Here is an 11,410-nt window from a genome sequence, read left to right as displayed (position 1 = left end):
CACCCTAAAAATCACTGTGACCCATTAAGCTCTTAATTCCAAGTACTTATTAAAAAGTCGCAATTTTTACTTATCTTCTTTTACTAAATAAAAGCAAAAACAAAAACTTTAAAAAACAAGCCCTAAGATAGGTTTAAAAGGGATATGAGTTACTCCTCCTAATAAGGTAATTTTTTAAAATAGAACCCACAGACGTAACACTTTAGATGAATGGAAAGATTAATTTTAAGACAACATGATAGATGAGAAATCGTTTTGTGATGTTTTAAAAATCAAGAATTATTATCACCAATGACCCCTGAACTTTAGGGAACTTTAGGGTCACTGATTGAGCTCTAAATGTTCCGTATTTCCAAGTATTTTCTATGCCAAATGCCAAGTAGCCGAGACAAGGCTCTTGTTTCATCTGTTGGGTAAAAATCCATCAAAAATATAAGAGAGACGTGGTATTAGTACATTAAGAAATAAGAATCATGCCTTAAACCGTATGCACTTGTGTAAATCAAATACCATATAGATGATTGGAATCACATTCACAGCAATCATAAAACCAACATCATCTTTCAACTTAATGTTGGACAAAATTCCTCCTAGTTTTGTCCATGTTTAATGTCTAAAAATGATTAGAAACTGCATTACTTTCTACACTAAGCGTCAAATAACGGGCTCCTTCACGTCGGAAGTAGAATGGCTGATGGAATTTCTCACACGGCTGCTGCAGCACTGCCAGTATATTCCCAATCCAGATTTGCTTATATTGCCTGGAATTCGAATTATCACCAAAACAATAAGTCCAACATGAATGCAACGAAAGGAACGCACAATGCTTCCAAGTGAAAGATAAAAACACAGATGGCCACGAGTGCAACAGTTTGACGAGCCAAATTTTCATGTATATGCCAATGAGCGTCAGAAAATCAAAGAGTACCGCCCATCAAGATGTTATGATTTCTAAATAAAACGTATCGCAAGCCTCTGAGATAATTTATCATCTCAACACTAATCTTATCTCAACAATATATTGCATTCGTTGTTATAGAAAGCGAAACATCTTCGGTGTTTATCAGAGTTGTAAGGTGGTATGATATATGAATCATAATTATATCAATATAAACCACCAAAATAATTTCCAGATTACATACTTTATACTTCACAAAGCACAGGCTATATAGTTTAACTAATGCTTAAGCATTTAGTTATAATTCTCTACTTTGTACATTTAATTTGGACCCTAAAAGAATTTATTCATTATATGTAGTCCCAAAAGTTCGTCATTGCCCCCAAGGGTTCCCAAAGATACAATTAAGCGGACAGAAAACAGAAGAATGATGATTGCCACTTCGTGGACTCCCAGTTCTGTTCATAAGGGCCTAACAGTCCCACAAACATTGATACTCAAAGAAAGCAGCATGAAACACAAAACTAAATTGCAGTGCTTTGATAACTAAATTGTACTTACCACTTTAACCAATCTACTGACTAGATTCAGGAGCCTGCATATTAACATTGAAACTATCAAAGCCCCCACTTGTCGGTGCCACTGGATTGGCTTGATAAATTGCTGTGGGTGCGGTCATCAAGGGTCCTCCATTCAAAGGAGTGGGTGTAGCCAAGCTGCCAGGAATTGTAGTGGGGACACTTAAAGTGGGAGGCCTCTGTGGAACATTTACTTGACCAGATATGGAAGGAGCACCAGGAGGAGCCACCATCAATGGCATCGTTGGAGGACCGTATCCTGTCAACAAGAAGAAAAATATTTACATATCACTAACGTATCTACATAGTTACACACAAGAACTTACATATATCATATGTGAACATAGAATGCATTACGTCCAAAAACATATGTAAGTATATGTGAATAATAAACATTTTAAGGCCATTGGTATATGCACAAAATATGGTGGTCAGTAGAACGAAAACATCAAAAGTGGAGAGGCTCGGACTGGTTCTGTTTGGATTGAGATAGTTTTCATTGACGATACTATAAGAGCATAAATTACTTGTGAAAAAATATACCACTTTCTGAGAGGGGCATGCACTTATTCTTGCAAAAATCTGAAGTTAGAGGGATTGCAATTGGAGCAACCACGTTATATGTTTCAACAAGAATTCAATTGCAACAAAATTAAAAAATAAAAAATAAAAAATAAAAAACAAAAAGAAGAAGAAGGAAGAAGCACGGTTAAACAAGCACAAAAGATTTGGCAAACGACACATGCATTAAGTAAAGCACTGCAATAAGAAGTAACAAAAATTTCTAGATATTATAGCAACCTGGAGCACCAGGAACAGGTCTTGGCAAAACAGGAGGTCTAATTCCTGGGATCAAAGGTGCGCCTCCAGGAACCTGTGGCATAATGGGTGTCGGAAGAACTGGAAGACGGGGCCTCTGAACAAGTAGATGTTGATTGTAAGCCGCACCAACGTGATGATAAGCAGCAGCAGCTTGCCCAAGATGCTCCTTAATTCTCTGGTCAATCAAACTCTGAGTTTGTTGCTCCTCAAACTGCTGATAGTACGTCCGCACGTTCGCCTAAAGACCATCGACATAAACAACAACAACAACAACAACAGGTCACAGTTAAATCCAAGGCAAATGGCTAATGTCACATACTTAAAAGGAAAATCAAATACCTTGTGTTTGTAGCCAGCATTATGTTGTTTTCTCACAGACGGCTGAAACATACAAAACCCAGCATTTATGTTGTCAGCATCATATAACATTCATCTTCATTATATCATACTTCATACCCAAAAAATGTAGGTAGGTAACAACAAGTGTTTTGAGAGAAAAAATAAAAAAATAAAAACATTAAGGAAAAGAAGATATCATACCGAATCGTGGGTCAAATAAGTGTCACAGTAGTCACAGTAATAGCTGCGAATTCAAGAAAAGAGATGAATTAATTCATATATAAATAGATAGGCAAATGAAGATGGTGACATAAAAAATCAAATTTTGGATGCTTACCGAGGCATTGCCGTGCGTTGCAACCGAAACTCGAGAAGAAGAAGAAGAAACCACCCTGCAAATTGATAGAAAAAAGTAAATAGAGACTACAAGGGAGAAGCAAGAGTTTAGAGTATTAAGTAATTATCATCAAGTAAGAACATTATCTATCTAGGGAATGTTTTGAATGGATTGGAAAAGAGAAGCTACATATTGACATTGGAAAAAAAGAAACAAAAATAATAAAAAAAAGGCAGAAATAATATGATGAACAAATCAGGATCCAAATATAAACAATCTAAAATACGTCATGCATTATTCGGAACTTGATGGAAGTAATTCACCGACCATCATAAGACCACCGAAAAGAGAAACAAAAGAACTTTGCGAATGGTAATGCCCAATCACCAAATACATGGGAAAAATCAGAAAGACAAACCAACGAGATTATTAGGTTACAGACAAATCGAAATTGAGAATGGCGGAAATCCACAACGTCGAAACAGAGGAAAACGAACAAATTGAAGAAAAGGAAACCAACCAGAGAGAGAGAGAGAGAGGTCTTCAAATGGCGGAACACTGGGAGAGTGGCCGAAGAAGTTGAAGAGAGAGAGAGTTAGGGTTGGGGTTGGGGTTTTCAGACAGAACTGGGAGTAATTGATTATTGAATGGCAAAACAAATAAAAATCTCAAAGTGAAATTGAAGACCCTGTCTTCACTGAAAGTCGGCTAAAACCTTTTTTTTTCATTTAAATATATAGGCTTTATTTATTTCGAGTTTTATTAGAGTAAAAAAATTTTAAAAATAATCACATTTAATTTTTTATTACAGTAAAAAATTTTAACATAAAATCACATATTAATTTAAATCAACAAATTAAATAGACTCATAATATGTTTGCACTTGCTTGTTACTTGTTACATTATAATCAATAAATTAATAACCTCAATTAAATAATATTTATACCGATTCTAATTTAAATCAACGTCTTATTTTATAATTTGATTAAATAATATCTTAATTAGTTGATAAATTCTTAGTCTTTAATATCAATTTATAAAGCTTAACTTTATTTTATAAATGATCATATTTTATATTATTTAAAAGAAAATAGTCTAATTGTCAATGTCTTAAGAATTTAAGAATCAATTTGTTAAATTAAAAGAAAAATGACCAAAATATCACATATTAAAGAGTTAAGGGGCAAATGGTACAAATTACTTCAATTTTTTGAAGTTTATGAAAAAATAAAGAAAAAAGGGGACATTGCAATGAGCACAAAAACGACATCAAACTACAAACAACAAATTGAAACGACAACCTTTAAAAAAGCAGGAAAGAAAAAATGAAAATGGTCTGGGAGAGGCGTTTGGCATTGCGTTTTTTGAAAAACAGAAAAATGAAAACGTTTTTGGAGGGTTTTCAAAAACTGAGTAAAACTGAAAATGATTCACAGTCATTTTCATTTTCATTTTCCCCATCTCATTTTCATTTCCTACTCACTCTTCCCCCGAGTCCACCCCCAACTCAGTTAAAAAAATTAGACAATCTCTGCACAGAAAACTCAGAGAGAGAGAAAGAGGAGAGAGAGAGAGAGAATATCTCTCTAATTGATAAAAACCTCCCACAACCTATCAAATCTAAACAAAATCCAACACAAATTACACAATCTCACTTCTCTTTCTTTCTTTTTTTCTTTTTCTTTCTCGCCAACCAAATAGACCAAAAAGTGATGGAGATCCCGAAGAAGCTGATCAAGTTCAAGATTCACATCCTCCTCGCCCTTCTCCTCTGCGTCGCTGTTTCGGTTCTGATCCTCGTCGCTCCGAGAGTCCTCACCATTTTGGCCTACTTTTGGCCTCTCCTCGTCTCCACCGCGCTCTTCCTCGCTGCCCTCCTCGTCTTCGGCAAGACCACCGCCGCATCTCTGCCCGTCGCCGACAAAGCCGGCGAAGGCCTCCTCGATTTTGTCGCCAGCCAACCGGACCACCACCACGGCCATCATCATCATCCGGTCGAGGGTTTCAAGGTTGAAGAAGAAGATTCAGTCTCACATGGTGAACACAGAGTGGAAAGTTCCAACTCCAAGTCCGAGTAGTGAGAGAAAATTAAAAAAAAAAAATTAACTTCTTCAGTTTTAATTTTTTAACTGAATATATTATTATTTAAAATATAATTACATGTTTTTAAAAATTAAGTCATTAAATTCAATTTCAATTTTATTTTAAATTAAAAATAATCTCAAAATAAAATTATTAAACACATTTTTAAAAATAATTTTAAAATAAAAATAAAGACGTTTTCATTTTTATTTTCATATAAAAAATAAAAACGTTTTAAAACGAATTTTAAACGCACAGGAAACAATTTAACACGAACGTCTAAAAATAAAATATAGAAAAAACGACATGGACATATGATGATATCAACTAGAAAACCACACAAACCTAAAAACGACAATTTAAAAAACTACATGAACATAAAAATGCCACTGCTACAAACAGCTCGAACAAGAAAACGACTTTAAATATAAACGACAATATTCTCCAAATTTATTTCCAAAGCTTAGCAATTTAGAATTTTTGATTAAAAAAAAAAGCTAATTAGAAACCCTAACTTCTAATTACCTTTGCACACACGATCATTTCCTATTTCAGTTAATTCTCTCTAGTAAAAAGGAAAAAAAATTTCCAATCCAAACACTCAAAATGTAACCGTAAGGTTGGTGTTTAGAGATTAAGGTGCGTTTGGAATTATTTTTTAGTCATTTTTAAAAATATTTTTGCACCTCTTTCTAGGTACCTAAACGAAAACGGTTTACAAACCGCGTTTGTTTAGCAAATATTTTGAAAACGAAAATAAAAAATAATGAGAATAATTTTTATAAAAAAAGTATAAAACGATTTAAAGTTATTTTCTCTTTTTCATTTTTATTTTCTAGTACTTATCAACATTGTGATATTAAATAATTAATAATTAATTACTAATTATATAATATATTAATAAATAATTAATAAATAGTTTATATTAATAAATGTCTTCATCCGCATTTATCTTGCAATTCCGAAATAATAAACAATAGCAACTGTTGTGTGAGAAAACGTGGATGATGCGTAGAAGAACAGTAGTGTGACATGTGGCATTGCTTTTCCTCAAAAGGCAGCAACCCTCGACGCTGGGGACTCCCTTTCCTTCTGCTGCAAAGGAAGCCCAACTTAGGACTCCGACTCATCATAACGACGACAGGTCATACCGTCGACCTTACGACGGAAATCCTTCGGGAGAAAATCAATTGCCAAGAAAGACAACTAGCCTGAGCAAACAGAGACGGCGAGAGGAATGCCCCAAAAGGGGGAAGCCTGACATCGCAAGTTGCGTACAGAAATGGGGGATGTCTGCAGTGCAGGCATTAATTGCCAACCCTTAAACCACCATACGGGGGACAGAAAATGGTTACAGGTACGCACATAGCCGTAATAGGAAACTAATTGGCTGAGTGAAGAGTTCGCAAAGTGATTAGTGGGCTACGGTCTGGGCCTAGAAAGGCAGACCACTTGAGTGCTTCTGCCTACAAAAGAGACCCACCCAACGAAGGAAGCTCGGCTATAAAAGGGGCGAAGCCCCATACAGGAAGGAGGTTGGCTTCCTGAGAGAGAAATAACGAGAGAACAACAATTGATGTAAATTGTAACAATCTCAAAAGAAATATAAAACTACAGTGGATGTAGCTCTTCATTAACAGAATGAACCACTATAAATTTTGTGTGTTCTTCTACTTCAAGTATTTCTTCTCATATTGATCACCATTTTAAAAATACAACAAACACTTCATTACATGTATTGAGTATACAATCAATATCAAGCCGGTAATCTAACATGATATCTAGAAGTGACCGACCTATTTCTGTTGATTAGTTTTCAGCGTCAACAGCAACAATTTCAAAAAATGAGCAAGATCTGAAAGCATCTTCATATAAACTTTCATCCAAATCAACTAACCCAGAAAATCATATATTTATACACTAGGAACTATTTATGTTGAAATCTTTTAAACAAGAAGCAACACGATAGTAAAATAATAATAATAAAGTCTTATTGCTCTGGTTTCAGATCTGCAAAAAGTAGTAAGGTACTGGTGGTGAGGAAGATCTGGTTTCAGATTTGGTCCTTGAACTGCGCACATCTACCTACTTTTTGTAAAGATTAAGATTAAGATTATAATAAAAGATCACGGGGACCTGGGAGACAAGCGGGCTTTGAGAGGATATTTCATGACAGTGGTGAACTCCTGTTTCTCGGACAAGTCAACCTCATCAGCCGAGGCCGAGGCCTTGTAGTTCCACTCAAAACTCCAAACCAAATTGGCCACAAAATACTCCAAGTGAAGGATGGCCAGCCCATGACCAGGACATATTCTCCGTCCCGCTCCAAAAGGCATCATCTTTATTTCCTTGCTCCCAGTGATCATCTCAACAACCTCCCCTCCGTTGCCCAGGAACCTCTCCGGCTTGAACGCCATCGGATCCTCCCACACACTTGGGTCCCACCCAATATCCGCGACCATGAAGTTGATGGAGGCCTCCTTGGGCACCGCGTGTCCTCCCAGCACCACCTCCTCCTCCGTCACCGCGTGAGGAAGCACAAAGTGTCCCGGCGGGTGCCGCCTCAGCCCCTCCAGCACAACGGCCTTGAGATAAGCCATCTTTCGCAAATCCTCCTCCTCAACTACAACACGCCCAACTTCTTCTTCTTCTTCTTCCTGCTGTTTACTCCCAACAACTTGCTTGATCTCCGCGTAGAGCTTGTCTTGAATGCGGGGGTGTTTAACTATGTTGGCCATTATCCACTCCAACGCCGTCGACGTCGTGTCCGTCCCCGCGTTCAGGAATTCAGAGCAAAGACTCACCATTTCGCTCATCTCCAACTTTCTGCTCATCTCTTTCTCTCTCTCCTTGACGTCGGCCGGTAGCCGGAGATCCAGCAGGGTGTCCACATAGCACACTATCGATTCCGATTCCGAATCGGAAACGGAATCGGATTCTGCCTTGTTTCTCCGGGCTTCAATGAGCGGGGCCAGGACGTCCTCTTGGTCCTGGCGGAGTTGGAGAAGCTCCTGCCACCGCTTTCTGAGGAGAATCTTGGTGATCTTGGGCCAGAAGTTGAGGATATTGAAGCGCCTGAGGCGCAGAAGAAGACGCCGCTGGACGGTCTCGATGTCCTTGATTTTGGGCTCATCCAGCTTGTCGCCGAAGCACATGAGGACCAGCAAGCAGAACATGGCGTATTGAAAGTGCTCCTTCACGCAAACGCCATTTGTACTACTAGTACTTGTAATATCACTGCTAGTAACGAGGAGGCGGTCAAGGAGGAGTTGTAGGACCCAGCGGCGAGCGTTGGAGAAGGAGCTGATGCGGGAAGGGTGGAGGATGTTGGCGGTGAGGTTGCGGCGGAGGAGGCGCCAGGTGGGGCCGTAGGCGGCAGAGCTGATGCTGTGTTGGTTGCTGGAGAGGAAGCGGTTGGTGGGGGCGGCCGGAGGGCGGTCGGCGAAGACGGCGCCGTTTTGGACCAAAGCCTGGTGGGCGAGGGTGCGGTCGGCGACGAACACGGCGGGGCGGTGGGCGATGCGGATGCTGACGACGGGTCCGTATTTGCGGTGGATGTTGCGGAGGATGGCCTCTATTTCGGTCGAGGATTTGCGGAGCAATGAGATGTTACCGATTATGGGGAAAGTCCGAGGTCCCGGCGGAAGATTAATTTTGTTTCCCTTTGTCTTTGTATTTGATGATGATGCGGCCAACAAAATTGATCGCACCATCAAACCTATGCACAACGAGATCACGATCACAAACCAGCTTTCCATCCCTTTTTTGTTTTTGTTTTTTGTTTTCCTTCCGATGAATGATCGTTGGTGTTCAGTGCAGTTGTGTCATCCAGGAAAGGAATAAAAAAAATATCAAAAGGGAACCAGTGGTGATAAATGGAGAGAAACCGTAAAGACTTTGATATGATAAATGGGGATGAGGAAGAAAATTGGGGATTGTTTTTGTTTTTTTCTCGAAAAGTCTTTTGGTTTTATAGTGTGGTGTTGACCCCTGACGTTAACTTTACATTATTATTATTATTATTAGTATTATTATTATTTTGTTTGACTCTGAGGATGTTTGAGGACGTTTGGTTAGAGGATTTAAATCACGTGATTTGAATTATTTTTTATTTATATAAATTTTTTATGAGAGAAAATACTGTAACGAATTATGAATCATGATTCGAATCAAGAAAATCCTCTACCAAACATAAATGCGCGGAGCAATGAGATGTTACCGATTATGGGGAAAGTCCGAGGTCCCGGCGGAAGATTAATTTTGTTTCCCTTTGTCTTTGTATTTGATGATGATGCGGCCAACAAAATTGATCGCACCATCAAACCTATGCACAACGAGATCACGATCACAAACCAGCTTTCCATCCCTTTTTTGTTTTTGTTTTTTGTTTTCCTTCCGATGAATGATCGTTGGTGTTCAGTGCAGTTGTGTCATCCAGGAAAGGAATAAAAAAAATATCAAAAGGGAACCAGTGGTGATAAATGGAGAGAAACCGTAAAGACTTTGATATGATAAATGGGGATGAGGAAGAAAATTGGGGATTGTTTTTGTTTTTTTCTCGAAAAGTCTTTTGGTTTTATAGTGTGGTGTTGACCCCTGACGTTAACTTTACATTATTATTATTATTATTATTATTATTATTATTATTATTTTGTTTCACTCTGAGGGCGTTTGAGGATGTTTGGTTAGAGGATTTAAATCACGTGATTTAAATTATTTTTTATTTATGTAAATTTTTTGTGAGAGAAAATACTGTAACGAATTATGAATCATGATTTGAATCAAGAAAACGAATCCTCTACCAAACATAAATGCCAAAAGAAAAAAACAAAGAAGGATCACCAAACAAAGTGAAGGAGCAATAATAACAATATTAGATACTTTTGCTTATCAAAAAAAAAAAAAGAGGATACTTTCTGTGAATTCCGAAGAACATAATTGGTTGATTATTGATGTAAAATAGATAAGGTCATGGAGTGACACATTGAGTATATTATATTACTTGGAGCTGGAAATACATTTATTATCGTCGTATAGCTAAATCAGTTGGTTGGTTGTTCCGCAGGAAAAACGTGAAAAAGGTTGAATGCGACAACATGCGTGCGGGTGTGTCTTGACCAAGTCGATCATCCCTTTGTTTGGCACGCACTTGAGATTGAGAGAAAGTCGAGCGAACAATAATAAACCACTTCTATCCAAATTCATCCCATCCGCATATTCCCCACGCCCTGATCAAGAATATACACAATAATAATTAATAATAATAATAATATTAATAATCATTAAAGAATGCAGAACCATGTCTTTGTCTCACAAATCTCTCTCTTGCCTTGTGCAACTAAAACGACAATACAAATTACCTTTTCACGAGAATCATATAAAAACGACGATTCTCACATAATTCCCCGAGGGTAGTCAAACTCGAACTCAGACACAAGTTTTCACACATTTTTACCTTGTTTAAAATCACAACTCAAAACTTTTTTATTACAATGTCTTCTCTTATAAAAATTTAAATTTAACTTTTTTGTTATATCTTACATAAAAAAGTTTTTGAGTTGTGAAAAGAATACACCCTTTATTACTTGACAAAACCAAACCAAATAGTTTCCCTGTTTATCATATGAAATAAAAGCTCTTTAATATCCCTCCCTATGAATAATGAATAAGTAGAGGGATGGTAACAAGAGAAGAAAGCATCAATACACAATAGCCAGAAACTAATATAAGATTATTATAATATTATTTTCCTATCTTGTAAAAGAAAATTAATCCCAGATCACCTATTTATTGACTAATAGCTATTGGAAATGAAAGGCTGTTTTAGTCTGTTAGTGCATTTTTCGTGTTGGCTTATTTTTGGCAAATTGGTTGTAAGATTGGTTGGCATTGTAAATTGATAGTCCTTTTAAAGAAAGTTTGGTTGTCTTGTGTACTGGCTGCAAATAAAAGATCTTGATTGCTGAAAATCAAGAGTAGACTTTCTGGAGCATTATGGCTGGCTCTTCTAAGGAAAGAATTGTGGGAAATAATGGGTATGATTGTCTTCTTACTATCATTGGGGCTGGTGACCTGATTTGTGGTGTGAATGGAGGAGATATTACCATGATTGGATGTGCTTATCGTAGATGATTGATGGGTGTGATTCTGTGATGGTATATACAGTGGCATGAGGGTTTTGATGTGAAAAGAACGTAAGGTGAAGAATATGTGTTGAATACGGAAAAAGCTGTGTGTGTTCATGTGAGTATGATATTGTAATGTTAAGAGTCGCTTGATGTGTTGTGACGGATTGTGAGAACACTTTTGAATTGGTTCTTCGGGAGAAGATTTCTTTGGTTTCGGGAGAAAACC

The 11,410-nt window shown here is 37.4% G+C and overlaps 2 protein-coding genes across 3 annotated transcripts; both read right to left on the bottom strand.

Annotated features, from left to right (window-relative positions):
- Window positions 1-427: 427 nt before the first annotated feature.
- LOC21402581 (U1 small nuclear ribonucleoprotein C) lies at window positions 428-3,655 on the bottom strand. Its single transcript, XM_024165485.1, has 7 exons — window positions 3,495-3,655; window positions 2,975-3,029; window positions 2,839-2,881; window positions 2,638-2,679; window positions 2,278-2,536; window positions 1,460-1,735; window positions 428-761 (listed from the first exon to the last, which is right to left on the bottom strand). Exons 2-6 carry the CDS (start codon window positions 2,980-2,982, stop codon window positions 1,473-1,475), a joined length of 615 nt encoding a protein of 204 aa, XP_024021253.1. The 5' UTR covers window positions 2,983-3,029; window positions 3,495-3,655; the 3' UTR covers window positions 428-761; window positions 1,460-1,472.
- Window positions 3,656-6,724: 3,069 nt separating this feature from the next.
- LOC21402580 (cytochrome P450 89A2) lies at window positions 6,725-9,590 on the bottom strand. Of its 2 annotated transcripts, XM_024164990.1 has the most exons (2): window positions 9,271-9,590; window positions 6,725-8,664 (listed from the first exon to the last, which is right to left on the bottom strand). In XM_024164990.1, the coding sequence occupies exons 1-2, from the start codon at window positions 9,418-9,420 to the stop codon at window positions 7,183-7,185; spliced, it is 1,632 nt and encodes a 543-aa protein (XP_024020758.1). In that variant the 5' UTR covers window positions 9,421-9,590; the 3' UTR covers window positions 6,725-7,182. The 2 variants fall into 2 exon arrangements, with proteins under 2 accessions (XP_024020758.1, XP_010087442.1); XM_010089140.2 differs by lacking the exon at window positions 9,271-9,590 and having other exon boundaries at window positions 6,725-8,983.
- Between the last annotated feature and the right edge of the window lie 1,820 nt (window positions 9,591-11,410).

This window comes from Morus notabilis, unplaced genomic scaffold (genome assembly GCF_000414095.1).
Source record: "Morus notabilis unplaced genomic scaffold, ASM41409v2 Scaffold201, whole genome shotgun sequence".
Taxonomy (NCBI): Eukaryota; Viridiplantae; Streptophyta; class Magnoliopsida; order Rosales; family Moraceae; genus Morus; species Morus notabilis.
This window is presented reverse-complemented; position numbering and strand designations above follow the sequence as displayed.

Coding starts and splice junctions, on each gene's coding strand:
- LOC21402580 (XM_024164990.1), bottom strand. CDS start 9,420: ATGGAAAGCTGGTTTGTGATCGTGATCTCGTTGTGCATAGGTTTGATG. Junction 8,665..9,270: donor CTTTCCCCATAATCGGTAAC/ATCTCATTGCTC, acceptor ATAATCGGTAAC/ATCTCATTGCTCCGCAAATC.
- LOC21402581 (XM_024165485.1), bottom strand. Junction 2,537..2,637: donor ATGCTGGCTACAAACACAAG/GTATTTGATTTT, acceptor GATGGTCTTTAG/GCGAACGTGCGGACGTACTA. Junction 1,736..2,277: donor ACCTGTTCCTGGTGCTCCAG/GTTGCTATAATA, acceptor TCTTGTTGACAG/GATACGGTCCTCCAACGATG.